This window comes from Drosophila navojoa, chromosome 2, assembly GCF_054131105.1.
Source record: "Drosophila navojoa isolate 15081-1374.11 chromosome 2, UAZ_NAV_1.0, whole genome shotgun sequence".
In the NCBI taxonomy this organism is placed as follows: domain Eukaryota; kingdom Metazoa; phylum Arthropoda; class Insecta; order Diptera; family Drosophilidae; genus Drosophila; species Drosophila navojoa.
Genome location: NC_142890.1, coordinates 16,451,787 through 16,475,914, shown reverse-complemented (window position 1 = coordinate 16,475,914; position 24,128 = coordinate 16,451,787). Strand labels below are relative to the sequence as shown.

The 24,128-nt window shown below is 43.8% G+C and overlaps 5 protein-coding genes across 7 annotated transcripts in view; 4 read left to right on the top strand and 1 right to left on the bottom strand.

The window, feature by feature from the left end:
* Hs6st (heparan sulfate 6-O-sulfotransferase) overlaps positions 1 to 10,593 on the top strand; it is a 94,162-nt gene extending 83,569 nt beyond the window's left edge. The window contains exons 3-6 of the mRNA XM_018112705.3: positions 1,353 to 1,649; positions 1,709 to 2,257; positions 2,320 to 2,504; positions 9,423 to 10,593. Of these exons, the coding sequence (XP_017968194.1) occupies positions 1,353 to 1,649; positions 1,709 to 2,257; positions 2,320 to 2,504; positions 9,423 to 9,558 (1,167 nt within the window). The 3' untranslated portion in view covers positions 9,559 to 10,593. The remainder of the gene's footprint in view (positions 1 to 1,352; positions 1,650 to 1,708; positions 2,258 to 2,319; positions 2,505 to 9,422) is intronic.
* Positions 5,182 to 8,156, top strand: mira (coiled-coil domain-containing protein miranda). The gene is made up of 2 exons (XM_018112699.3): positions 5,182 to 7,305; positions 7,396 to 8,156. Exons 1-2 carry the CDS (start codon positions 5,533 to 5,535, stop codon positions 7,990 to 7,992), a joined length of 2,370 nt encoding a protein of 789 aa, XP_017968188.1. The 5' UTR covers positions 5,182 to 5,532; the 3' UTR covers positions 7,993 to 8,156.
* Positions 10,594 to 11,295: 702 nt separating the features above from the next.
* Positions 11,296 to 13,880, top strand: LOC108659673 (solute carrier family 22 member 3). Its single transcript, XM_018112700.3, has 4 exons — positions 11,296 to 11,973; positions 12,035 to 12,189; positions 12,251 to 12,871; positions 12,935 to 13,880. Exons 1-4 carry the CDS (start codon positions 11,450 to 11,452, stop codon positions 13,480 to 13,482), a joined length of 1,848 nt encoding a protein of 615 aa, XP_017968189.1. The 5' UTR covers positions 11,296 to 11,449; the 3' UTR covers positions 13,483 to 13,880.
* A 1,260-nt stretch (positions 13,881 to 15,140) lies between these two features.
* Positions 15,141 to 20,183, top strand: LOC108659674 (organic cation transporter protein). Of its 2 annotated transcripts, none has more exons than XM_089262333.1 (5): positions 15,141 to 15,384; positions 17,732 to 18,490; positions 18,895 to 19,401; positions 19,463 to 19,606; positions 19,685 to 20,183. In XM_089262333.1, the coding sequence occupies exons 2-5, from the start codon at positions 17,791 to 17,793 to the stop codon at positions 20,089 to 20,091; spliced, it is 1,758 nt and encodes a 585-aa protein (XP_089118459.1). In that variant the 5' UTR covers positions 15,141 to 15,384; positions 17,732 to 17,790; the 3' UTR covers positions 20,092 to 20,183. The 2 variants fall into 2 exon arrangements, with proteins under 2 accessions (XP_089118459.1, XP_017968192.1); XM_018112703.3 differs by having other exon boundaries at positions 15,141 to 15,401.
* On the bottom strand, positions 20,164 to 23,096 carry LOC108660231 (putative fatty acyl-CoA reductase CG5065). 2 transcript variants are annotated; one of them, XM_018113568.3, is made up of 8 exons: positions 22,971 to 23,096; positions 22,691 to 22,915; positions 22,536 to 22,603; positions 22,379 to 22,474; positions 21,012 to 21,466; positions 20,670 to 20,947; positions 20,398 to 20,608; positions 20,164 to 20,290 (listed from the first exon to the last, which is right to left on the bottom strand). In XM_018113568.3, exons 1-8 carry the CDS (start codon positions 23,017 to 23,019, stop codon positions 20,224 to 20,226), a joined length of 1,449 nt encoding a protein of 482 aa, XP_017969057.1. In that variant the 5' UTR covers positions 23,020 to 23,096; the 3' UTR covers positions 20,164 to 20,223. The 2 variants fall into 2 exon arrangements, with proteins under 2 accessions (XP_017969057.1, XP_089118470.1); XM_089262344.1 differs by lacking the exon at positions 22,971 to 23,096 and having other exon boundaries at positions 22,691 to 22,934.
* Between the last annotated feature and the right edge of the window lie 1,032 nt (positions 23,097 to 24,128).

Here is a 24,128-nt window from a genome sequence, read left to right as displayed (position 1 = left end):
CTCTTGTTCTTGCTGCACAATAAATTCAAAACTTTTTGCACCTATCTGGGGCGCTAAACCTTTGCCGCATGTAACTGTAAATAGTATATATAGTATACTGAGTTAGGTTGTGCATTCCCTTGGCTGCTTGCTTCATCTTTTTTGCCAGGCTAACACACATTCAGGCGCTTGTGCCGAACTTTAAGATAAGGCCTACTGAGCACCCACAATCCCCACAAAGCCTGCTTAATTTCTTACCCAACAATTCCGTTGAAACCCAATTGCCAATTGTTTAATGAGCTGCTCAGTTCGCCCCTTTCTGTTGTTGTTGCTGCTGCTTGGACTTGTTAGTTGTTCCGGCTTACGCTTTGGCTAGTTGTATACGCTCGCTGCTGGCCAGAAGCAGCGGAAACGGTTAGATAAGAGAACGAGATAGAGGGAATTTCGCAAAAAGTTGCGCATTTTAATCGAGAAACTTTTCGCTTCAGCTTTTGAAGACTCCAAAGGACAAAAATAATCACAGCAACAAGGACGCGCAGAGCAGCCAACAACAATGTGTAGCTCATATATTCGTTGAACTTGTCTCAGTTTAGCACTCGGATGTTCTTTAATTGCTTTCTTGAGTGAGAGTTGAAACAGCAAAAATTACTTTAAGCTATATATATGTACACATACATATGTAATATATGGTATATGGCTTACACACATCATTTTCAACAATGGGAATATTAATATTTCACTTGCATCAACTGCTTCCTTCTGCCGAACTTAATACAGAGAACTGCGTGCCTTCATAAATCCCATTCGACACTCCAATTGGATTCACAGCAGAAATCCATTAGCTACCCACACTTACGCTGTGACGAATTACAGCGCCCGCCCAAAAGTATGCTGTGGAATTTTTTAAATATTAATTCCGACTGCACAAAGGTAAGCAGAGTAAATAAAAGCATCAAATAGCTCGAGCGCGAGCTCGCAGTGCAAGCGTCCACTTAATAAGCGCTGAGTGAGTGAAATTAATAAATAAATAAAAATGTGCACATTTCATTGGGCAAATAAGAAGCCTTCCTCGGGTATTTTGATTGGCCCGGTCAAGGAGGCCGCAGTATGCAGCGTTAACATGCCTGAAGATATATCGGAATCCTGCTGTTCATTTCATTAATATTAAAGACAAATAAACACCCACACAACGCAGCCTTTATGTAATTTTTACTGGCAATAAATTGAATTTTAAGCCGCGCTGTGCGCGCGTGTGTGTGTGTGTGCCTGTGGGTCTGCAGGACGCCACGAGGAATAAAATTAAATTTAACAATTTTCTGCCCGTGCATTGTTAATGTCTTTTAACGTTTGCTCTCTTTGTTCACGAACCGCAGGTATGTGCACTATCCAAACGCGCCGTAATACTCCAATCGCCGGACATGATGGCCTACAATGAGCTTCAGCCCAACAACAACAACAACAACAACAATGCAGGCGGCAGCACGTCAATTGCGTTGAAAGCCTCAGCCCCACAGAATATTATTGCCAATGCCGGGCTGAGCTATGAGGATGTGCTGAACGACGATTTCCAATTCGACATGGATGGCCACGATGTGATGGTATTTCTGCACATACAAAAGACAGGCGGCACATCCTTTGGACGGCATTTGGTGCGCGACTTGGACCTGAAGGTGAGCTTCGAACTTTTTACGCTATTGAGATAATCCTAACGAGACTTCTACTCTGTTAGCGTCCCTGCGAGTGCCAGCGCCAGCGCAAGCGTTGCTATTGCTTCCGTCCGCATCGCAACGAGAACTGGCTCTTCTCCAGGTACTCGACCGGCTGGAAGTGCGGCCTGCACGCCGACTGGACGGAGCTGACCAGCTGTGTGGACGCTGAGCTGGACAAGAACGAGGGCGAGACGGCCAAGCGTCGCTATTTCTACATCTCGCTGCTGCGCGAGCCCATCTCACGCTACATGTCCGAGTACCGCCATGTGAGACGTGGCGCCACATGGAAGGGCTCCCGGCACTGGTGCCTGGGCCGGCAGGCCACGGCCGCCGAGCTGCCGCCTTGCTACAAGGGCAAGGACTGGCTGGATGTCGATCTGGATCAGTTCGCTGGCTGCGAGTCGAACCTGGCGGCCAATCGGCAGACTCGCATGCTGGCCGATCTCGCCCTGGTGGGCTGCTACAACAAGTCCTCGATGCCGGCGCACGAGCGCGATCGAGTGATGTTGGCCAGCGCCAAGCGCAACCTGGCCGCCATGGCCTACTTTGGACTGACGGAATATCAAAAGGTTAGTCGCTAATTGGCTTGGTTAATCTGCATTACTTATCGCCTAACCCTCTCGCCATGCAGATGTCCCAATATATCTTCGAGGAGACCTTCAACCTGCGCTTCGCCATACCCTTCGAGCAGCACAATGCCACGATTTCGGCAACTGCCGTCACGAATCTGCGTCCCGATCAACGACGCCTCATCGAGAAGCTGAATAGCCTGGACATTGAGCTCTATGCATTTGCCAAGAATTTGCTGTTCCAGCGGTAAGTACTGCTAAATTATTTAAATGATAAATAATCAATCAACATGTTGAAAAACAATATTATTATAATAATACTATGATAAGAAACAGGAAACTTGGCATAGAAATAATAATTTTACAATCGAAGCCTTCACCTATAAATTAAGTAACACTGCTTCTATACCAAAGTAGAGCACTAATTGCTTAATAATCAATAATAGCTTCAAATCACATTAGGCATAAGCAAATAGCATATTATTTTGATATTGATTTTCAATTTAAATATTTGCCACTCTTGGCACTCTTGTCTTGGCACTTTTCTTCTCCCTTTGAGTCAATAGCATCGTCAGAATTTAGGGCTTATACATACATATATCCTCTATTAATAGGTACATAATTGTATTATGTGCATAGAGAAGCATTGTTTGCGCACAAATCTGAAACTCCAATGGATTCCCAGTTGCTTTTGCTATTTTGTATCCTGTTCCAGACAACGTGTTTGTCTGGACTGGGAAACCTGATCCGGATCCTGATCCAGGGGTCCCTTTCAGTTGCCACTCATATTGCGCCAGCTCCTCAATGGAAAAGACTCGCGCAGTTTCTGCTAAGGTCGATGACTCATTGCGAGTCCTTTTCATGCCTTTGTGTGTGTGTGTGTGTGTTGAGGGTGCGAAACCCTTTCTTATGTGGCGATCGCAGTGTATTGACATCGAGGCAAGGCGAGACAACAGACACAAACTTGACAACACAAAGGCGTCTGTCTGATGTTCCTACTCTTAAAGGAGACCGTGTTATTATAATTTCTTGGGGTTATTTTTGGCGCATTGAGTGCTAATGGATTTGGGCTATGCCTCATCAGGCATGGGAAATTGTCGGCGTTGTTCTGTTGCTCAATGAAATATCTTTAATTTTGTGGAGTGTTCATTAATGATCTACGTGCGATATTCAGGGTTACTGAAAGGAAATATGTATCTTGGGTGATCATGTTTATTCGTGATCAATACGGAACATGTAAGAGTTGCTCTTGATAATGATCTTTTGTTAATGACCTTCTTTTTAAATGAAACTAGAAAGAAATAATTTCTTGTTCATGCTGATCATACGAAACTTGTATAACGATCGCTAGATGAAAACGAAGTTAACGCTTTGTCTGATCTGCTACAATAAAGAAGAAGCATCGCAACTTGTTTAACATATTTCACACATAAGTAATTGAACCCGTCCACAATTGCAGATATCAGCATTTAGCTTTGGCTAACTGCGCTCTGGTTACCCTTTGAGTTCGAAGAGTTATACAAACTTTTGCAATTGAGACGGGTAAAATGCCAGCTGCCCGCTTTGCCAATGCGCTGTCTGTCTGTGATTGCTTCTGTCTGTGTCCGTCTGTTCTGTGCAACATAAACAATTTACCTTGGACCAGGCCAGGCTGTCTGTCGCCTCCTTATCATAGAGCAAACAGGGTTCACGCATAAGCAGAGTACATAATGTAATATAGGGAAGGAAGGAAGGAAGGAGGCGAGCAAGTAAGCAAGGAACCCCTCTGTGCTGCTCTAAGACGCAATTCCTTTGACATCTGCACAATTCAGCAGTTTTGGCAGTTGCGGCAATCCCGCTGTGCGCTGAATATGTGTGTATATGTATATCTGTATGATCCCATATACATATATATGAGTGTATGTATAGCTAAAATTTAAATATGTTTATGAGGTTTTCCGTTTACCCATTGATCTGTGGTTGAAATGTAGTTGTGTTTATGTTAGCTGTAAAGTCTTAGTATTAAGATTGATCATCTATACATATGGAAATATGGGACATAAGAATAATGCAATTAGTACTACAAAATATTTGAATAAGGCTATCATAATATAAAATATATTTCACATATTGTACTGCATTATTCATTTAATATAAGTATATTTTTATAATATTTCGTTAATGCAATTCTGTTATCCTTACATTCTTCTGTTTCAACTCTTATGTACTTTCAATCTCAAATGGGTTTATTACTTATTTGTATGAGTTGAATATTTGATTCATGCCCTTCATATCCAAATCTTGGGACTTGTCACTCCAATAGATTTACCTGGTATTCTTTCCTCCATCTCCTCTTCCACTGCAGCTCTCTTAACGGCAATTCAGCTGCCTTCGCTATATAGTTGTTGGAATTAATCGATTTATATCAGCTACAAGCGCAATTCAATTTAGCCAAATCAATTGCCAGGCGAGCTAATGAAAAGGCGCAGGCGCAACGCTTTTGCATTTTCATTTACGCAGTTGGTTTTCCACGACTTTTCCTTTAATGATGCGGGTCGAGTGTCAACTTTATGCTGGCTGCCAGCTGTGGCGGCGCGGCACCTTTTTCGCTTCGGGAGTGGGGGGCACTAACGGCTACAGCTACAAGCATATATGTATTACGAGTGTGCTCTATGTGATTGCAGGGCACAGCTGTCTAGCTACACACACACATATACTCACGAGTCTTAAGGTATGCCTTGGCTGTCTTGGCAATTGCAGCATTTGCGCGCGCCAAAAGTAAAATTTCTATGGTTCACACAAGATAACGATAAGGTTGTGTGTGCGTGTGTGTGAACGTGTGGCACGAACCACCACCGAGTAGCGGAAAAAAAGACAACCCTCGATTACCTTTTAGGTGGCTATGTGAGGGTTGTTTTGGGTCGGGATCGGCTGCATTTGCGCCGTCGCAGCTCGCAACGCTTCAGTTAGGTTTTGACAACGGAACGCGTAGGAACTCAGCTAGAGACACAGCTGCAACAAGCGGGGCAAGCGGGTAAAGGGCAGCTCACAAAATACATTAAAAACAAAAACAACAACAACAACAACGGACTAAACAGTAGAGCGAAACATTTAACGGACATTTGTTAACCAGTTTTATATAAGAGTTCATGTTTTGTGTTTGAGAACTGAAATTGTTTTATTGAGTTTTTGTTATTGAAAAGCAATTTGTTAACCACAAAGCATATAATAATTAAAGGAGGAAAGTGTTAAATTGTTAAAAGAGAAACCAAAGCGAATACCAAACAGAGAGAAATATGTCATTTTCCAAAGCCAAGTTGAAGCGTTTCAATGATGTGGACGTCGTTTGCGGCTCTCCGGCTGCCTCCTCCAACTCGAACAGCTCGGCTGGCTCCGCGGGCTGGGCCACGCCCACAGCGGCTGCTGCAGTGACTCAGGCGGCGCCGGCGCCCGAGCGCAAGGAGCAAATCGAAAAGTTCTTCAAGGATGCGGTGCGATTCGCCTCCAGCTCCAAGGATGCCAAGGAGTTTGCCATACCCAAGGAGGACAAGAAGTCGAAGGGCCTGCGCCTCTTTCGCACACCCTCGCTGCCGCAGCGCTTGCGCTTCCGTCCGGCGGCCAGTCACACAGCGGAGCAGGTGGTGGGCAGTGGAGCCTCGACGGCGTCCTCCACACCGCTGCACTCGGCCACAACGACGCCGGTGAAGGAGGCCAAGTCGGCGAATCGGCTGAAGGGCAAAGAGGCGCTGCAGCAGGAGATACGCAACAAGAACGAGCTGATCGAGAGCTATATGAGCCAGCTGGACGTGGTGCGCCGCCACGTGGACCAGCTGAAGGAGACGGAGCAGAAGATGCGCGAGGAGCACGAGCAGACAGCGGCCAAGACCGAGCAGCTCTTGCAGGCGCTGAGCAGCGAGAATCTCTCGCACAAGCAGCGCAACGAGCAGTTGAGCGCCGAGCAGTCGCAGTTGATGGAGCGCTACGCCCAGCTGGAGCAGCAGATGCAGCTGCAGCGGGAGGAGCACGAGCAGCAGGTCGAGCGTCTGCTGGCCGAGAACGAGGCCTACAAGTTGGCCAACGAGCAGCTGCAGCAGACCTGCGAGCAGCAGCAGACGGCACAGCAGCAGCTGGAACAGCAGCTCGGATCACTCCAAGAGGAGGTCACCAAGGCGCGTGAGAGCTGCAAGGCGGAGCAGCAGCGAAACACCGAGCACCTGCAGCAGATCGAGAGCTTGCAGGCGAAGAATGCCGAGGTGCTGGCCAATGTGGAGCAGCTGAAGCATCAGATCGAGCAGGACGCCTTGGCCTATGGCCAGGAGACAAAGATCACCCAGACGGAGCTCGAGTGTCTGCGCGTGGAGCGCAACACCCTGAAGAACGACCTGGCCAACAAGTGCACGCTGATACGCTCGCTGCAGGACGAGCTCCTGGACAAGGCGTGTGAGATCGACGCCCACTGCGACACCATTCGCCAGCTGTGCCAGGAGCAGGCCAAGCGCACCGAGCAGCAGCAGGCCCAGCAGCAGGCGGAGAATGAGCTGGAGAGCGCCGTGGAGCGCGAGAAGAGCTACTGGCGCGCCGAGCTGGACAAGCGACAGAAGCTGGCCGAGAACGAGCTGATCAAGATCGAGCTGGAGAAGCAGGACGTGATGGTGCTGCTGGAGACCACCAACGACATGTTGCGCCAGCGCGACGAGAAGCTGCAGAAGTGCGAGGAGCAGCTGCGCAACGGCATCGACTACTACATCCAGCTGAGCGACACGCTGCAGCAGCAGCTGGTGCAGCTCAAGCAGGACATGGCCAAGACCATCACCGAGAAGTACAACTACCAGCTGACCCTGAACAACACGCGCTCCACCGTCAACATACTGATGGAGCGGCTCAAGAAGTCCGATGCCGACGTGGAGCAATTCAAGGCGGAGCTGGAGTCGGTGCAGCTGGCCAAGGGCGCACTGGAGCAGAGCTATCTGACGCTGCAAGCGGATGCGGCACAGCTGCGCCAGCAGCTCAACGAGTCGCAGGCGGCGCTCGAGGCGGTGCGCAGTTCGTCGGCCACGCTGCAGCAGGAGGTATCGTTGAAAGAGTCCATGCTGCACGAGCTGCTAGCGAGCGAATCGGATACCCTGGCCAAATTCAATAAGATTGCTAACTCATTCCAGGAGCGCATCGACGGGGATGCCCAGCTGGCCCACTACTGCGACATGTACAGCGATCTGAAGCGCAAGGATGAGACGCGCGAGCTGTACATGGCGGACATGAAGAAGGCCCTGGATGAGTTTGCCACCGTGCTGCAGTTGGCCCAACTGGAGCTGGACAACAAGGAGCAGCTGCTGGTGAAGGTGCGCGAGGAGTGCGAACAGCTCAAGCTCGAGAATATCGCACTGAAGTCCAAGCAACAGCCCGCCGTGGCCATGCTGACGCCCAGCAAGGCGAACAAGCCGAACACCACAGATCTGGAGAAGATTGAGGACTTGCTGATCGATTCGGAGCTGCGTGCCGAATGCGACAAGATCACCTCGTGGCTGCTAAACTCCTCCGAGAAGAGCGTTCGCCAGGACAACAACAACGAGCTCAGCGAGCTGCTCGCCTGCAAATCGCCCAAGGCCCGAACTCCGCGCACACCTCACAGTCCGCGCACGCCGCGCACGCCCCGCTCCGCGGCCAGCACACCCAAGAAGTCGTTAATCTTCGCCAGCGGCAAAGAGAACGTGCCCAGTCCGCCCCAGAAGCAGGTGCTCAAGGCGCGAAATATGTAGGCCACGATTTCCAACATAATTTCACGAAAATTCCAACTTTAGGCTAAATTTCTACACATTAAATTATAAATTAGTTAAGAAAACACCCAACACTCTCTATATGCATATATATACCATATATGAAATACACGATGTGCTCTGCTGCCACTACAACAATTAGAAAACTCGTTTTGATTTCCTGCCACAAGTTTTTCCCGACCCTCCCTGGAAAGCAACAGCAAATAGCAGAAGCAGAAGCAGAGCCAGAAGCAAAGGCAAAGACGAATCAGTCAATGGGAACTTTTCAGACTTGCGACTTCCTTCTTGGCACTTCCTCGGCCGGAACGGATGCGGCTCGAGGCGCAGCAGCTGTGCAGCTGCGCATGCGTGGCTTAAGGGTGGGCACACACACACACACCACCAACAACAACAACAATTTATAACAAGCTCTAGCTAAAGTCTAGAGCTCGCACTCACTCGAGGGGTTTTTCCTTTAAGGTACTGTTGTAAAATCTGCTGCCTGTCGCCTATTGTCTTGGGTTATTTTTTCTTCTGCTTCTCGTTTTTGTTCGGGTTCGTGTTCAGGTTCTGCATTGTACAATTGCCGCTGATGATGACCTTTGACATTATGCGGCAACAATGGCTCCGGGCCATGCCAAGGTACATTGCGTGCACTTCTTCTTCTTCTTCCTTCTTCGCTTCTAATTATACAGCTGCACTGAGCGCAGCTGCAGCAACAATTGGGTTTTGATTTGGCTTGAGGATTGTAGAGAGACAAATAAAAAATCGTAGTAAACATGGGACAGAGGGTTGATTTGGTTGAGAAAGTTCTCAGACCGAACAAATCGGCGTTCTACCTTTTGGTTTTCTGTAACTCGTACGTGGAGTTTGCTTGTAAGATTGAGAAAGTGAACTTGGGTATTTGAAACTTTTCAAAGCGAGGTACAGTATGTGCTAAATGACTTCAAAATTCGCAGAGTTCAGTTGAAGCTATGTCGATTTTCCAAAAGGTTGATATCTACACATGTTTCTGAGTATATTCCAAATATTCCACAAAACTTTTCAGCTCACATTGAAATAGCCTCACCAGCTTAGGCAGCTGGCACGGCTCAGGTATTTAGCTGTATTTCTGCATACATACAGGTAGTTCAAGTTGCACATAATAGAATTCTATTTAAAGGACCTTAGGTGAATAGCAATTGTACTACGAAGGCTTAGCAGCTTACAAGTAAGAGCATATTCTTATATTATATGGCAAAGAACTATGTGGAAATGACCATATTCTCTTAACTTCCAGATGGTTCTTAATAATGTTAATACATATATTGGATTTCTTAATAATAATAAAAATATTAAAGCTATGCTTCGATTGAATCTCTATAACTAAATATAATAAAAGTAGTAGTATTAGAAGTAATTTTAAGAATTCCCTCTTCGTTTCTCTCTTTCAGCTTTGAGCACCTGAAAGCGAAAGATGCTAATTTTGCGCAACGCTTCGCTAATCTGGGCAATATATTCTACAAGCAGGGCGTCACGGAATTCAATTGGGATAGCAACATAGAGGATGCGCTGAGCACGGATCACTGAACGGATCTTCAAAACCAAATATTAATGTTTAGCATTTAGTTGATAAGGAAAGCGGATCGTCTGCAAATGATGCAGTAGAGAAAAGAAAAACAAAACAAAGGACTTTAAACTAGGCTTAAGCTTAATGTTAACAATTATTATAAACAAAAGATCGAATTACTATACATAAATAGATATATGAATGCATATACACATAAACGCAATCAAAAAGCAAACCTAATTATAGATACAACAAATGGCAGAAATATTTGCAGCTCTCATAAATGTAACGAAATGCTGAATAAGCCGTTAGATATCCTACTTACGTACATATAAACTAACAACACTCCTTGCTGATAGATAAGTCGTAGTGCCCGATCACACGCATACACTCTCGTATATTGTAAATAGATCTACGTATCCTGCAAGTAAAATAATAATATTATTTAATTACACTCAGCGCATAAACTACACGCCATAATTTAGTTGTAACTCTAATTAATATATAATTATTTTTTTGTAATCGATAACTTCTGTTACGTAAAGCCAAATCTACATTTAGTGCATAGCTCTGATGAGAACAAAAACAAACACAAACTCATAAATTGATTTCGATCCAAAAATGCATTTATTTTATTTAATAATTTAGCACAGCATGTAAATACCATAAAACAAAGCATAAACATAAAAATAAAATTATCACTAAGTTTTTAATTTTGAATAAAGTTTTTTTTTTTTTACAAATTATATTATTTGTAAAGCGTTAAAATATTGTTAGCTGGCATAATTATTTAAGACAATAATTGATTCAGAAAAAAAAATAAAATTTTATTGAATTAGCAACAAATATGAAAAAAAAAGAACCTCGTTTAACGCAAAACCAACGAATTATGAATAAATAGAAAACCCTCAAGAAATCAATGAACGTGAGCCTATTGCATATACATATAATTGGCTCAGTCATAAACTGCATATAGATATATAAAGTAAGGCGAAAACTGATTTGTGCCATTTTATAGCGACACGCAGAAACTCTGCAAAATAAATCGAATTAGATTGAAATAGCAAACAAATAACCAAAATGACTAGGCGGGAAATTGAGCAAATATTTATCTGAACTATTCGAAGTTTTTCGGTTTGCTAAACGAGACAGGCAAATACGACGAAACAGACTTTTGGGCATGAGAAAGAATATATACATAATATATATATCAAAGGTCGAAATGAATAAATTCAATACATAATAATAATAAAATATAAAATAGTGTTTTATTTTTTCTGTTTAAGATAAGCTGAGCGTTTGCTTTTCTTCATTAATTAATTTACATATATTATATATCAGCTCATTTAAGATTGTCTTTCCCCGAATTCCCCTTGCCTGTCCCCTAAATATTTCCTATTTTACATGTGTTATGTGAATAGCGTTTCAATTATCACCTTTGATTCGATTGTGTCGCCGCTTTTGTTATTTTTATTCCCAGACACCTCCTGTAAATAAATAAATTCAATTTATTATTTAAGCAAATTCTTTATTTAGCCCGTGCTATTTGCCTAAGGCCTTACGTAGCTGCCTTCATAACAAAGCAAAGCAAAGCAGGCGAAAAATACGTGGAAAAAACGTAATAGCCGGGTCTATTTGACTGCGAAATACTCTGCACACAGCAAATAACTTGACGGAGTACGAAAAAGTCGTGCTGAAACCCGTTTGCAAAAAATAACGAATATACCTTTCATCACTGAGCACAGGGTATAGAAATTAATACGTTTATTTTCCAATCGAGGCGATATGTCGTTCTGGCAACTAATTTGCACCCAATTTGAGCTAACAGCTAAAACAAACTCCAGTTTTTTTCCTCGTCAAGGGAAATGAGGCCGCAGAGCTCAGTGCTCGTGTTAGTGTCGGCCACTGAAGATGATGAAGGCCAACGATGCGATCTGTAAGCGGCGCAGATCCTCTGCACCGCCACCTGGCGTCGATATTGTGCAGCACATTAATGGGAATTTCGGGCGCTGGCAGCTTCGCACGATACTCCTAATATTTCTGTGCAAAATACCCACGGCCTGGTTCATGGCCTGCATCATTTATACAGCCCCCTATCCGCAGCGCGGGGAGCTGGTCTGCCGCTCGGTCAGCTGGAATGCCAGCGAATCGCTGCCCAGTGAGAGCCGGAATACGGATCGGCTGTTCAGCGTGCAGGTGTGCAATGCCTATGCGCAGAGCTTGTCCCACAACTTTGTGCAGCGTTATGGAACGAGCTGGAACGGAACGCAACAGGTGATGCCCTGCGAGCGCGTCGAGCACCATGCGGAGTACAAATCGCTGATCGTCGACTTCGATTTGATATGTTCGCGTCGTGTGCTGGTGGCGGTCACCCAATCGTTTCATGCGCTCGGCGCTTTAATTGGCGGCCTACTCGCATACCAGGCGCTCCAGCAGTGAGTCTGCGTCTGCCTGTTCCATGAATCTCTAAGTCATCTAAAAACTTTCCACTTTCAGCGTCAGTCCGCGTCGTTTGATGCTGCTCGGCATGCTGGGGCAGATCTTTTGTGGCAACCTGACGGGTCTGGTGGACACCTATCAGCTGCACATCTACTTCCGTTGCCTCACTTCCGTCTGCTGCACGCTCATGTACACAGCCGGGCATTTCATATGTAAGCAAAGACAAAAGACTTAAGGCACAAACTTGCTCTGAGATCTTCGCCTCTTCATTAGTAATGGACATCACCTCGGGCAAGGCACGCATCTTGGTGGTGACGTTGTCGGAGCTCTTCTGGTCCATTGGCTTGGTGCTGCTGCCCGCCATATCCATATACTTCGATAACTGGAGCCATCTGTATGTGGCCATATCCTCGTCCTTGATTGTGCTCGTCTGGCTGCATCGCTGGATCTCGGATGCGCCGCGCTGGCTGCTGCGCCACCAGCGCGTGGAGCAAGCACTACGTTTGCTCCTGGAGTCGGCCACACACAACAATCGCATGGTGCCCCTCACTCTGGACGTCAGGCTGACCATCTATGCCAGCGAACTGAAGTCCGAACAGCGCATCGGCTATTGCCAGATCTGGGATAAGGAGACCAAACGCCGTCAACTGTTCTACATTCACCTCATCTGGGGCTGTGCTCAGGTGCTGTACAACATTATACTGCTGATGATTCGCAGCCTGGGCGAGGCGCAGGTTCATGTGAATACCGCTGCCCTGGGCTTTGCCGAAATGGTCGGCCTATTTGTAGGACTCTACTTCATACTCTATACGCGTCGCTACTGGCGCTGGGCGGGCAACCTGATGATCGTCGCCGGACTGTGCACCTATCTGGTGTGGCTGCTGCCAGAGACAGGTGGGCATATACATATTGATATTCTCATCTATCAGTCAACAACAACAACATTCGCTTCCTTAGATCGCAATTCACGCCGCGTCGGCCTGGAGCTCTTGTTTTGGATGCTGCTGAAGTTTGCCAATGCTGCGTCCATAGCTGTGCTGACCACGTGCACGGGCGAAATGGTGTCGCCGGAGAAGCGAGTGCTGCTCATGCTCTCAGTGGTTAGCTTCGGCCGGCTCTGCTTGGTGTTCTCGCCGCTGCTGAGCACGCTGACTGTGGTGCATCGCCTGCTGCCCATTAGCATCATTGCGACAGTGGGCTGGGTGTACGGCTTCCTCATGCGGCTGCTCAATCGCTACTACTGGAATACGGAGCAGGTGCAGGTGGGTCAGGTGCCGACGCCAAACACCTATCGCCGCAACTCAGCCGTGATCATGCGCCGCTGCAGCACCGCCAGCTCCGACGTGAGCAACTACAGCAACGAGCTGCTCCACAACTTTGAGCAAACAGTCGCCGTGAGCATCGCAGATCTGTGGCACATCAACTTCAATACGATCCATGAGTGCGACAGCATGAACGAGATCAGTGACGTGGCTAGCAAATCGCAGAGCACGCAAACCATTTGAATTTTATGCCACTGCCCAAAAGTAGGCAACACTTTCTTTAACAACAACCTTAGCCATAAAAAATTATAGGCGCCTAAGTTATAGATTCTATATTATAGATATAAAAAAATAAAAATAAATGTATATAGTTATTTAGCAATAAATGCATTAAAGACCCGCCCTTCACACATATTTGCACAGATATTTCAGTCGGATCAGTGGAGTGAAATTGCGGTTTTCTGTCTGTCTATGCGTAAAATATTGCGTCAATTCACTGCTAATTAAATTAAAGAGAAATACATTCATTATAGCTAATTATTATTAAACTAATGTGCGATAAATGAACTCAATTAGTGCTAGAAAATATTTAAAGCGCGTGATGATCGAAATGTCAACAGCTCGAGCTGGCATAAATTATTGCAAGTGTTTTTACAGACATTACTAAGGCTTTAAATAACTTGACTAAGACTACAAAAGAGAAGTTCACATTGATCTATTGTCGTTGTTGAGTCAGAAGACGTGTCTAGCATATATTATTAGATAGTTAAGGTTACTAAACTAGTGATAATAATATAAGGAAAGTGTTAGAGTAGTTAAAATAAAAAAAAAATGTCTCTGAGATTAAGTTTTTCTGCTTTGGATCATACATTAAAAATATATTTATGAAATACATATAAAGAATTTTATTATTAAAATTATTATTGATATTTATATATAAAACCGCAAGAAAAGTGTAATTGAATTGAAATATAAGCAATTAATTAAAAAATTTTATATATTTCTATGATTATAAAAACGCAAAATTTTAATATAAACCAAACAAAATAAGCAACTTTATGAATACATTTTTATATTTTAGAAAATTAAAAACTTGATTTTATTTATATTATTTTTTTATTTTTATTTTTTATTTAATTTTATTTTTTTATGTTTATTTATTTATTTTTGCTTATTTTTTTGCTTAAATATATTTTTTTAGCCTATATATATTGTAATTGTTTTAACAAAGCTGGCAGCTAATTGTTCCATTTCTGAATTTTCTGCACATTCACCAATTTTCTTGACTGATTTCTTGTAGTTTTATTTATAAAACTAGATAAAGCGCAGGCCCTATTTATAGAGAAACAACAAAAGTTCTATGTCAGCTAATCGAAAATAAATGCGAGTGTGTCACTTGGCTTAAGCAAGTGCGAATTGCGACAGGTACGTACCATAAAGATTAAAATAGAATACCCGAAGTAGTAGTAGATGGCAGTGCAATTAAAAATTGTTTTTATCAGCCAGCCGTAGTAGAGTGGCAGATGCACTAGCTGCATTCTGATCCATTGACTATTGATAGCTTTATAATCTAAACTATAGACAAGAGAGCAGCGACGATAATCGTGTCAAGTGCATTAGTAGAGCGACCAAAGTTTTATTGATTAACTGCGGAAATTATGGAGACGCCGACTTGTAATAATATCCTGTTAAAGCGCCTCCTGTTTGCCCTTGCCTGGAGGACAGCTCATGCGACCAGTTCGAACGGAAGCAGTTCGGTTAACTCGGCCCTAGCAATAGCTTTTAATTATTTGTACAAATTCATTAAGAAAATTAACGCGCCGATTGGGTCTGCGACAATCGGCCCGACATTGACGACGTCTTCGATATGGCGGCTCGTGTGGCATTTGCTTCAGTTCGATTCCGCCTCTCGACCGATTAAGACGTTCGCGCGGCACAAATAAATAAATAAAATAAATGAAAGAAATGAAAAGCGCGCAACAAACAAATTAAAAGACACTCCACAAACGATCCGATTGAGCATACAAAATTGTTTATTCGCCTTCAATAAGTTCTTATTCATTTGAATACGAACAGCAGAGACTTTGCCATATCGCGCTGCAGAAAGTTGAGCGAAATAAATTGACGAAGGCTGAGTGTTAATTGGTAAACTGGTACAAAAAGTGAGATACGACTATAAAACACGCAAATTATTTAAATCAATTTTATGAACATCCAGCCTCTAATCGCTAATATAAAGATCAGGCAGCATATTACCTAACATGTGCAAGACTTCTGGAATATTTCCTTAGTGTTCTCAATTTATGCTTTCATTATAGACTTTGATGAATACATGTTCAATATTAAGGAAAAAAATTAAAATTTTTTAGATACATATGCTTTTACTTATATCAGGTAGTTTATTAATATTATATTATTTTTTTTTTTTTTTTATTTATTTATTATTATTATTTTTTTTTTTTTTTTGTAAAATCAGTCTTAAATTTCCCTTATTTTTTTTAATATATGCAATATTATAAATATAATAGATATAAAATTAATAGATATATTAAAAATATATAGACACATATGCTTATCTTAATTATTATTACTTTATTTTATTTTGTCAAGTAAGGCGTATATTTCCCTTATAATTTATATATGCTCAAACGATTATTGAATTAATATATACATTAATATTTATCGTAAGCTGAAAAAACGCCATAACTCAAATATCTTATTAAGCTGATAGTAATTAATTCCATCTGATTAAGTGCTTTAAGCACTATTCACTATTATTTCCTACATATATGTATATATAATATATCTGATCACGCTTCTCAGCAGCACTTGCACTACCTTTAGAGGCTTAGTTCTATTTCTAGTTGCCTCGCTGGCTTGCTCCACTTAAGGAAATTAAAAACTTGAATTGGCCCAGCGAATAAACTGAATATATAATAAAATATTCAAAACAAAGCATTAATGGATTGCAATCCATCCACCTGCCAGTCCCCCTTTTCTGTATCGGCCTTAATTAATTTGCATTCGCACAACGAGTAATTCAACTAAACTAAGCCCCTACCCGCTTGATTTGCTCGGCGTTTGCCGTCTGCTGCGCAGAAAAATGCCGATCGGAATTCATATGGAAAACTCTAATATGAAATATTGGGGAACCAGTTTCGTATACCCGTTACCGATTGCCCACTGCAATTAGCACCAGCGCTCGAATTCGAAATTAAAATATTTGCACGCCCAACGGCGACAGCTGACAGATGCTGGAGCTACGGGGGCATTGTTCCATGGCATATGCTCCACTTGACAATTGGCCACTCGGGCTGTTGGATCACTCGAAATTAGCACCTCAAATAGATATATCCGACAAGACAATACAATATGCAAATTAGTTTAATTACGTGGACATCAGCCAAAGGGTCTCAGATATATGTATATAACGAATAAATAATAAAATTGTGCATAAATATACGATTATAGTTCACTCAAATAGATAAATCCGATGAGACATTACTAACTAAACAATATATTGACCAGATAACGAATAAATAATAAAATTGTATATAAATATACGAATTTAGTTAGCTCAACAGACTTCTTAACGCAGGGCCTCCAGGGCATATCGTATCTTGTTTATATTTGACAAATATATGGCTGATGCGAACCTTATGATAGAGATAACAATAAAAATCGCGATAAAGTCGTTATTGTTATATGATCTTTTCACACATTTTGATAAGCCACTCAAAGATATAAAAGGAGAAAATAAAACGTATTAAATTGCTAAGCATTTTCTGATTGCGGTAGACCCAGACAGGCACTCGGAGTTCCAGGAAATTAAAAAAAACAATAACAACTGGTAGAGAAATACCCTTATTAATAGAGAATTATTAATTTATATTTATATATATATATTTTTAAATTGAAAATCAAATTTTAATTACATTGAGACAAAAATAACTTCCAAATTGATTTACATACAGTAAAAACACTCGAATATTTTGGGTGTTAAATTGTTTATTAAATTTGGGTGAGTTAATTGAATCTTACAGAGGATGCTTTTCAGATCTAGAAATCTTTCTTATATACATTTGCTTGTGTATGAATGTCATATCTATAGATTCCTTTTGTTTTAGGTCTTCGAGCTCTTTCAACTTTTATCAACTTACATCAAATGACAAAGTCAAGTGAATCCAACAATTTGTCGCTCAAAGGGGGCAAATCGTGCTGCCGTCATGGCATCGAATTTCGAGGAGCTGGCATTTGATGAATTCGGCATGTTATTCAATGCCGGCTGTCGTGGAAAGTCAACTGATTTCAGCTGTAACCGCTTTCAATTGATTTCAATTGAGCGCCGGCTGGGTGGGGGCGGGTGGCACAAATGTTTTCATACTATATCGTATGTTAATATTTATCCATAAATAAAATAAATAATTGAACACAATGTGTCACGCACAGCAGAACTGATGGCAATGGTCGCCGTTCGATTTGTCATTCACAGAGCTCCCGTGGACGTGGTCAGGGCGGAAAATGTGCTAGACTGGTGCGAGCTGCGCGGAAATGGTCAATCAGGCATCCTCAATCCAGACGGTCGGCGGTCGTTCGCCCATGCCCAGTCCCCAGCTGTCGCACAGACATATCTCACATGCCAGCCCAAAGGATGAAGGTGCTCGGACTCCCGCTGCTCCAGCCGCAGCACCCGGCAGCGACATCATCACCGATGTGGTTGGCAACTTTGGCATCTGGCAGCTGCGCACCATACTCATCATCTTCCTGTGCAAAATACCCGCCGCCTGGTTCATGGCCTGCATCATCTTCACAGCGCCCGAGCTCTATCCGCGCACGGAGTTCACCTGCGACACCAGCTACCTGAACAGCAGCTCCAGCTCCAATTACAGCGTCTCGGATAACCAGTGCTATGTGCTGGACGACAGCTCCGGCAGCCGCAGCGAGTGCGAGCAGTTCACGTACGTCTCCAGCTTCGACTCCCTGATTATGCAATTCAATCTGGTCTGTCTGCGCGACATCTTCATTGCCTGGACCCAGTACTGGCATCTGTTCGGCGTGCTCGTTGGCGGCGTCATGGGCACCAAGATGATGCTGGGCATCAGTCCGCGCAGCACCTACTGCGTGGGTGCCGTCGCCCAGATTCTCTGTGGCGTCGTCACTGGCTATGCGAGAGACTTCAGCCTGCACTGCGCCTTCCGCTGCCTCTCGGCCGTCTGTTGTGCCATTATGTTTACCGCTGGACAGGCGATATGTAAGTGAAGAGTCAATGCCACTAAATAGTTTCCTGTGCTTTAATACTGCTTGAATTCATCTTTAGTGTACCGCAAGCAATGCCTAGCAAATTTTCTTTTATATCTAAATCATTTTACTTCACTCTCTCTCTCTTCACTCTGTTTGCAGAAGATTAAGCAGATAATTTCCATTTGAATTTCCGTTAGCCTCAAGTCTTGGTGTCTTTAAAATTTCCCTTTTCATTATTGAAGGATATCCCTTCCTATTCTCAAGTCTCAAAATTTTCCCTACATTAAAACACTAAATTTCCCTTTTCAAAGTCAGTGATCTTGCTTATCCTCTTCCATTAAATTTCCCCATGTATTCATTAGGGAAATTTAATGCCTTCTCGAATTTAAATAATCCCTGCTCATCCACCTGCAGTTACGGACATTACGGCCGGCATGCATCGCATTGGCGCCATCATACTGTACGACACGTTCTGGTCCATTGGCGTCATCATGCTGCCCACGCTGTCGTCCTTCTTCAGCAGCTGGTCCCTCATCTATGTGGGCATAACGTTTCCCACGGTAATGCTGATTGTGCTGCTGTACTGGACACCCGATTCGCCGCGCTGGCTGCTGCGGCACGCCGTGGACCACCACTCCATCGACAATGTGGAGCAGATGGTGCGCGAGGGCGCAGAGATCAACGATCGCTGCTTCAAGATACCGCCCGATTTCCGGCAGCAGCTGGAGCAACTCAGCGAGAGGCTGAAGACAGCGCCTGCGCCCGCACCCTGGACGCAGCTCTGGCAGGGCAGGCGGGCCAAGACGCACATGGTCGCAGCTCACCTCGCGCTGGCGTTCTTCGTGATCAACTTCATGGGCATGCTGCTGAACATAAGGTCCTTTGGCCGCGACTACCTGGTGCCCAACACCATAGCCATGGGTGAGCCTTTGCGAGATGTTTGGCATGGAGCCGTTGATATTAACTGAAGTTTCTTCCTCAGGCTTCTCGGAGATCATTGGCTGCTTCCTGGCGCTGCACTTCACGCTGAAGCACAACAAATGGAAGTGGCAGTGCGCTGGCACCTTCAATATACTCGCTGGCATGCTGGGCTGCATGGGCTGGCTCTTCACGGGCGCCGACTCCAGTGAGTGCTAAAGAGAATCCTCCTTGCCTTGACTCAGACTATATTTTCTCTCTCACCCTCTCTCTCTCTCTGCTACAGTGGATGCAGAGCTGAAGGTCTCGCTATGGATGATCATAGCGACGATACCCAAGGCAGCCGTCTCCTGCGCCCAGTCCATGCTCCTGGCCTGCATGAACGAGCTGGTGCCGGCCAACAAGAAGCAGCTCTTCGTCTTCTCGGTGATCACCTGGGCGCGCGTCTGGTTGCTCTCGGCGCCCTTCTTCAACGTACTCAAGCGCATCGACACCGCCCTCTCGCTGACCTCCTACAGCGTCTTCAGCATTCTGGGCGGCATCTGCACCTGCCTCCTGCTCACGCCGCGCACCAGCACGGCGCCCGTAATGGCGCAGCTGGAGCAACAGGAGCAGCAGGACAAGAAGGAGCAGTCGCCCCTGAATGCGCCCGTCTGGACCATCGAGTCGGATGTGCACAATACGCGCCTATAGAGCTGTGAGCCTGTGAGCTATCCCAACTCCTTCTCTTTTAATCTGTATACTAACTAAGCTAATAAAACTCAATTCTCTGTGATTAGTTACAAGCGAAAGAATTTATTGCTTAGCTCATTGGATGGGATTGGATTAGAGTAGTATGTACACCAGCAGCATATAGAAGCACAGGTGCGCAAATATCCAGAACCAGTAGATTCTGCAGGTAGTCAAAGAGAAGAGGAAGAGATTTCGGAACGTACTTTCTCGCTTACTCTCAACACTCTACTGAAACTCAATATCTGATAATCAGTTTATGAAACTCACCTGGTCACCTGCATTTTATTGGAATCGACTGTAAACTTTTCCCGATGTAAATATTTATTGATGCCGATCACATGACGTCTGACGTAGTCATCGTAGTCGAGCTCCTCCAGGTTCCAGTAGAGCTCTCCAAAAGTACCGTTGTCAATCAGCTGCTTGAAGTAGAATCGACTGCGGTTCTTGAATATCCATTCGTTCAGCGAAAAGAAGCTGCCTGCAAGCGAGAGGGGATATCGGCTTAGGAATGATCTTCAGGGAGCGACTCTTTTGATTACCCGCTAGGCAGGCCTGTCGAAACTTTTTGGCAATGGGCGTGACGAAGCGCCGCTTGGAGCCCAGCGCCAGAGTGCGCAGATCCATCAGCAGAGCGGGCACAAAGTGCAGCAGCCACACGGCCAGCTCGTGCCGCAGGGCTCCGCGACGATACTTGAAGTTGGGAAACATGATCATGCGCCTGGTGGGATAGATGCGGGACCACTTCATGGTCAGTTCACCCAGTCGCTGCCAGCTGATGGGATTCGTCGAGCCTGAGGTGGCATTGCAGACGCTGATGCTGCAAGGGAAAACGTTCAAATTACTCTTCCCCGATCTTCAGAGTGGCTATGCGATCGACCCACCAGCCCAGCTCCGCTTTGTGCACCATCATGATCATTGCATTGACCACAAAGTCCACGGGGATAATGTCGCAAATCAGATTCTTGTCCCCCAAAATGCTGCTGATGCCGCCCTTGCCGATCTCCATCATAATGCCGCTGATCGCCTGTATGTTGTCGATCCAGCCCGGATACGGCTCCCGATGGGCGGCCGTCACAATCGAGGGTCGCACTATGACAATGGGTATGCGGTCCCTGTACGAGTTCACAATCTGCTCCGCTATCGACTTGGTGAACGTATACGTGTTCACGTGCGGGCCCTTTATGTAGTCGGCCAGCCGGTTCAGGTACTCCTCGGGTATCTTTTTGACGGCGCTCAGGAACTGGCGCCAGTCCACAGGCGGCAGTGTGGCATAAAGGCACTCGTCCACATACTTGCGACCCGGATTACAGTACGCAGTGGAGACGTACAGAAAACGCTGAAAAATAAACAGAAATATCATCAGGAATAATAATAAATGTCAGTTTTTCATTGTAATTATTAACAATTAAAATTAGCTTAAAGCTTTAAAAACACATTTAAGATGTTAGATTTAAGTAATGCTTACAAAACTTTAAAAACTTATTGAAAACTAAATTGAGAGAGCCTCACAAATACGATTGATTTTTATAATAATAATATAACGTATCCATGTGTGTATGTGTGCAGCTGCATAGAAAAACACTTGCATGTTTGTATGTGTGCATAGGGAAAATGTTTGTCGCTGTTCAGCGTTGCTTTTGCTAATTTGCCAAACTTTTTTTTGGTTAATAAATTGTGACTGACAACGGAATTAAATGAAACTGTCAGCCATGCACACATTTTTATTGAATATCTGACATTTTCTAAAAAATAAAAAAAAATCTGTCATTCACAATTTGGGTATATTTGCAACTAAGCTGCGAAGAGGAGTTTGGTCATAGAGTAGAGTCAGTATGCAAAATATAAAGGAGGTGCAAATATCATAAAAAACACATACATCTAAATAGAAAATTGGAGTATAATACATATCATTTTATGGCTGAATTTTTTAAGGGTATTTAATTGATACCTTTAAAACAAAAAACATTGATTTCTTGCAATAACCTTGATATGTGCGTGGTATATAGACGGACAAACAGACAGATAGACGGATAAAGAAAGACGACACAGCCACGCCTTCTGTTACCTGCACCGCATTTCCCATTGGCAATACGCTCAGGGTATAAAAAGGAACTTAGGCAGCAGAAGTGCATTCAAGTTGAAATGATTTGGGCTCCAGTCTCATGCTTTAGTTGATATCAATCCATTCTTACTTGAAGTAAATGACTTTGACACTCTTCAGCCTTCTCTCTCTCTCTCTCTCTCTTACCTGCAATTGGCGCATTTGGGTGCACATCTCCAGCAGATTGTAGGTGGCCAGCGAATTGACGCGAGCTGCCACATTGAGGCACTCATTGAAGCGCACCTGTAAGCGGAGGTGATCTATATGGCTATATATGAAGAGACCGTATCAAACTGGAACTTACTGTCGCGGCGCTGTGGAATATAATATTAACCTCTGCGCAAAGCTCGTCTCTGTCGCGCTCATGCAAACCTGTTGGGATTCAAAAGAAAATGAAAAGGAAAAGCTTTATGGACAATTTTTCGTTGCGTATTTTCACTCTCGAAACGCGCGTCTTACCAAAATTATCATCCTCGATGTTGCCCGCAAAATATGAGATTTTCTTTAGACGCTCGGGAAATGAGCTGCGCAAGCGCTGAAATATGTCGTTCTGCAGGAAGTTCTGGAAGCGCTGCTCAGGCGAAACGCCAGCCTTAGCGCGGATGAGCATGTAGATGCACTTGATCTGGGGAAAACTCCAGAGCAGCTTCTCCAGCAGAGCTTTGCCCACGAAGCCAGTGGCGCCTATCGATTGGAGCTGCATTAGGCAAATAGAAATCATTGAAGAATGAAAACTTGCCCGTTATGAAGACGACGGCATCTTTGTAGATATCCAACTGGGCGTCCATCTCGTTGTGGCCACTGTGCTGGCGCGAATGCAACTGATCGCAGTTGCCGCTGCTCTCTCCGGTTGCAACTGCAGCAGCTCAGCCACGTTTGCTCAGCTTCGCCAATTGTTGTTGCTGCAATGAAAGTAAAAAGCTTCCAGCAACTGGCTGTGCTATGTAAACACGTTTTTTGCACTTTAATTGTCTTCAACTCTGCAACGTAAACAACACTCGCGTAACTCTTTTTGCCGGAGCTTACATAAGTTTTGTTTTGAATTGTCCAAAACATCAAATCTTGAAAATTGCATTGAGCATTTCTTAAACGAAGAATGTTGTGATAGTACAAATATTTACTTTTTGGATATAAATATATGTGGATATATCGACATCTGATATAAACTAATATAAAGTATGGTTATTACTAAAGTTTTTAGGCAAACAATAGTTTTAATAATGATGCTGCCATGGACTCAACGAAATTTAAAGTAAATTTGGAATTAATTAATTAAATAAATCAATTTACTTTCGTTTTTTGCTCTTTTTAGTGTATGTTGTTATGATTTAATAAATTAATAATTTCTTTTCATTTTTACTGCACAATTTAAACTCAAATTGACTGTTGATAACATTCAATTAGATAGTCTGCTCGCCACGCCACTAGGTGGCGCTGCTTAAAAATAGTGGGTTAATGTATTGGCTAAAAGGGAATGGAACCCGACTAAAAACTCTTGCGCTGCCTTAAACAAATTTTTATAAATGGGTTTAAAGACTATTCCTACCCTATCCTTATAGATGGCATAGTTAAATTCTGTTAATGTAAATTTGAGAACTCTGAGCCTATCAATAGTTTATTAAAACTTATTTTAATAATATGAAAATGTTGCAAACAGACTAAGTAATAATCTATATTGACTCGATTTCATATCATGATCAAGAGATATCGCCTTTATGACGCCTTTATGACTGATACCACATTTTACTTAGCAAATAGTATATATGTATGTACATGGAAAGGACGTCACGTGAATTTGATGTTTTCATTAACCACAGTTACACAGTGCCTGTCAAAAGTCTGTATACTCTCTACTCATTAGCCACAATGGAAAACCTTAAAGAAAAAGAAAAATAAT

Excerpts from the sequence above, each read along its gene's own strand:
- mira (XM_018112699.3), top strand. The coding sequence starts at position 5,533 with ATGTCATTTTCCAAAGCCAAGTTGAAGCGTTTCAATGATGTGGACGTC. Across the intron at positions 7,306-7,395 it reads CGGCCACGCTGCAGCAGGAG|GAGCGCATCGACGGGGATGC; the intron begins GTATCGTTGAAA and ends AACTCATTCCAG.
- LOC108659673 (XM_018112700.3), top strand. The coding sequence starts at position 11,450 with ATGATGAAGGCCAACGATGCGATCTGTAAGCGGCGCAGATCCTCTGCA. Across the intron at positions 12,190-12,250 it reads CACAGCCGGGCATTTCATAT|TAATGGACATCACCTCGGGC; the intron begins GTAAGCAAAGAC and ends CCTCTTCATTAG. Across the intron at positions 12,872-12,934 it reads GTGGCTGCTGCCAGAGACAG|ATCGCAATTCACGCCGCGTC; the intron begins GTGGGCATATAC and ends TCGCTTCCTTAG.
- LOC108659674 (XM_089262333.1), top strand. The coding sequence starts at position 17,791 with ATGGTCAATCAGGCATCCTCAATCCAGACGGTCGGCGGTCGTTCGCCC. Across the intron at positions 18,491-18,894 it reads TACCGCTGGACAGGCGATAT|TTACGGACATTACGGCCGGC; the intron begins GTAAGTGAAGAG and ends ATCCACCTGCAG. Across the intron at positions 19,402-19,462 it reads GCCCAACACCATAGCCATGG|GCTTCTCGGAGATCATTGGC; the intron begins GTGAGCCTTTGC and ends TTTCTTCCTCAG.
- LOC108660231 (XM_018113568.3), bottom strand. The coding sequence starts at position 23,019 with ATGGACGCCCAGTTGGATATCTACAAAGATGCCGTCGTCTTCATAACG. Across the intron at positions 22,916-22,970 it reads TGCCGTCGTCTTCATAACGG|GCGCCACTGGCTTCGTGGGC; the intron begins GCAAGTTTTCAT and ends TCCAATCGATAG. Across the intron at positions 21,467-22,378 it reads CCCAAATGCGCCAATTGCAG|CGTTTTCTGTACGTCTCCAC; the intron begins GTAAGAGAGAGA and ends TTTATTTTTCAG.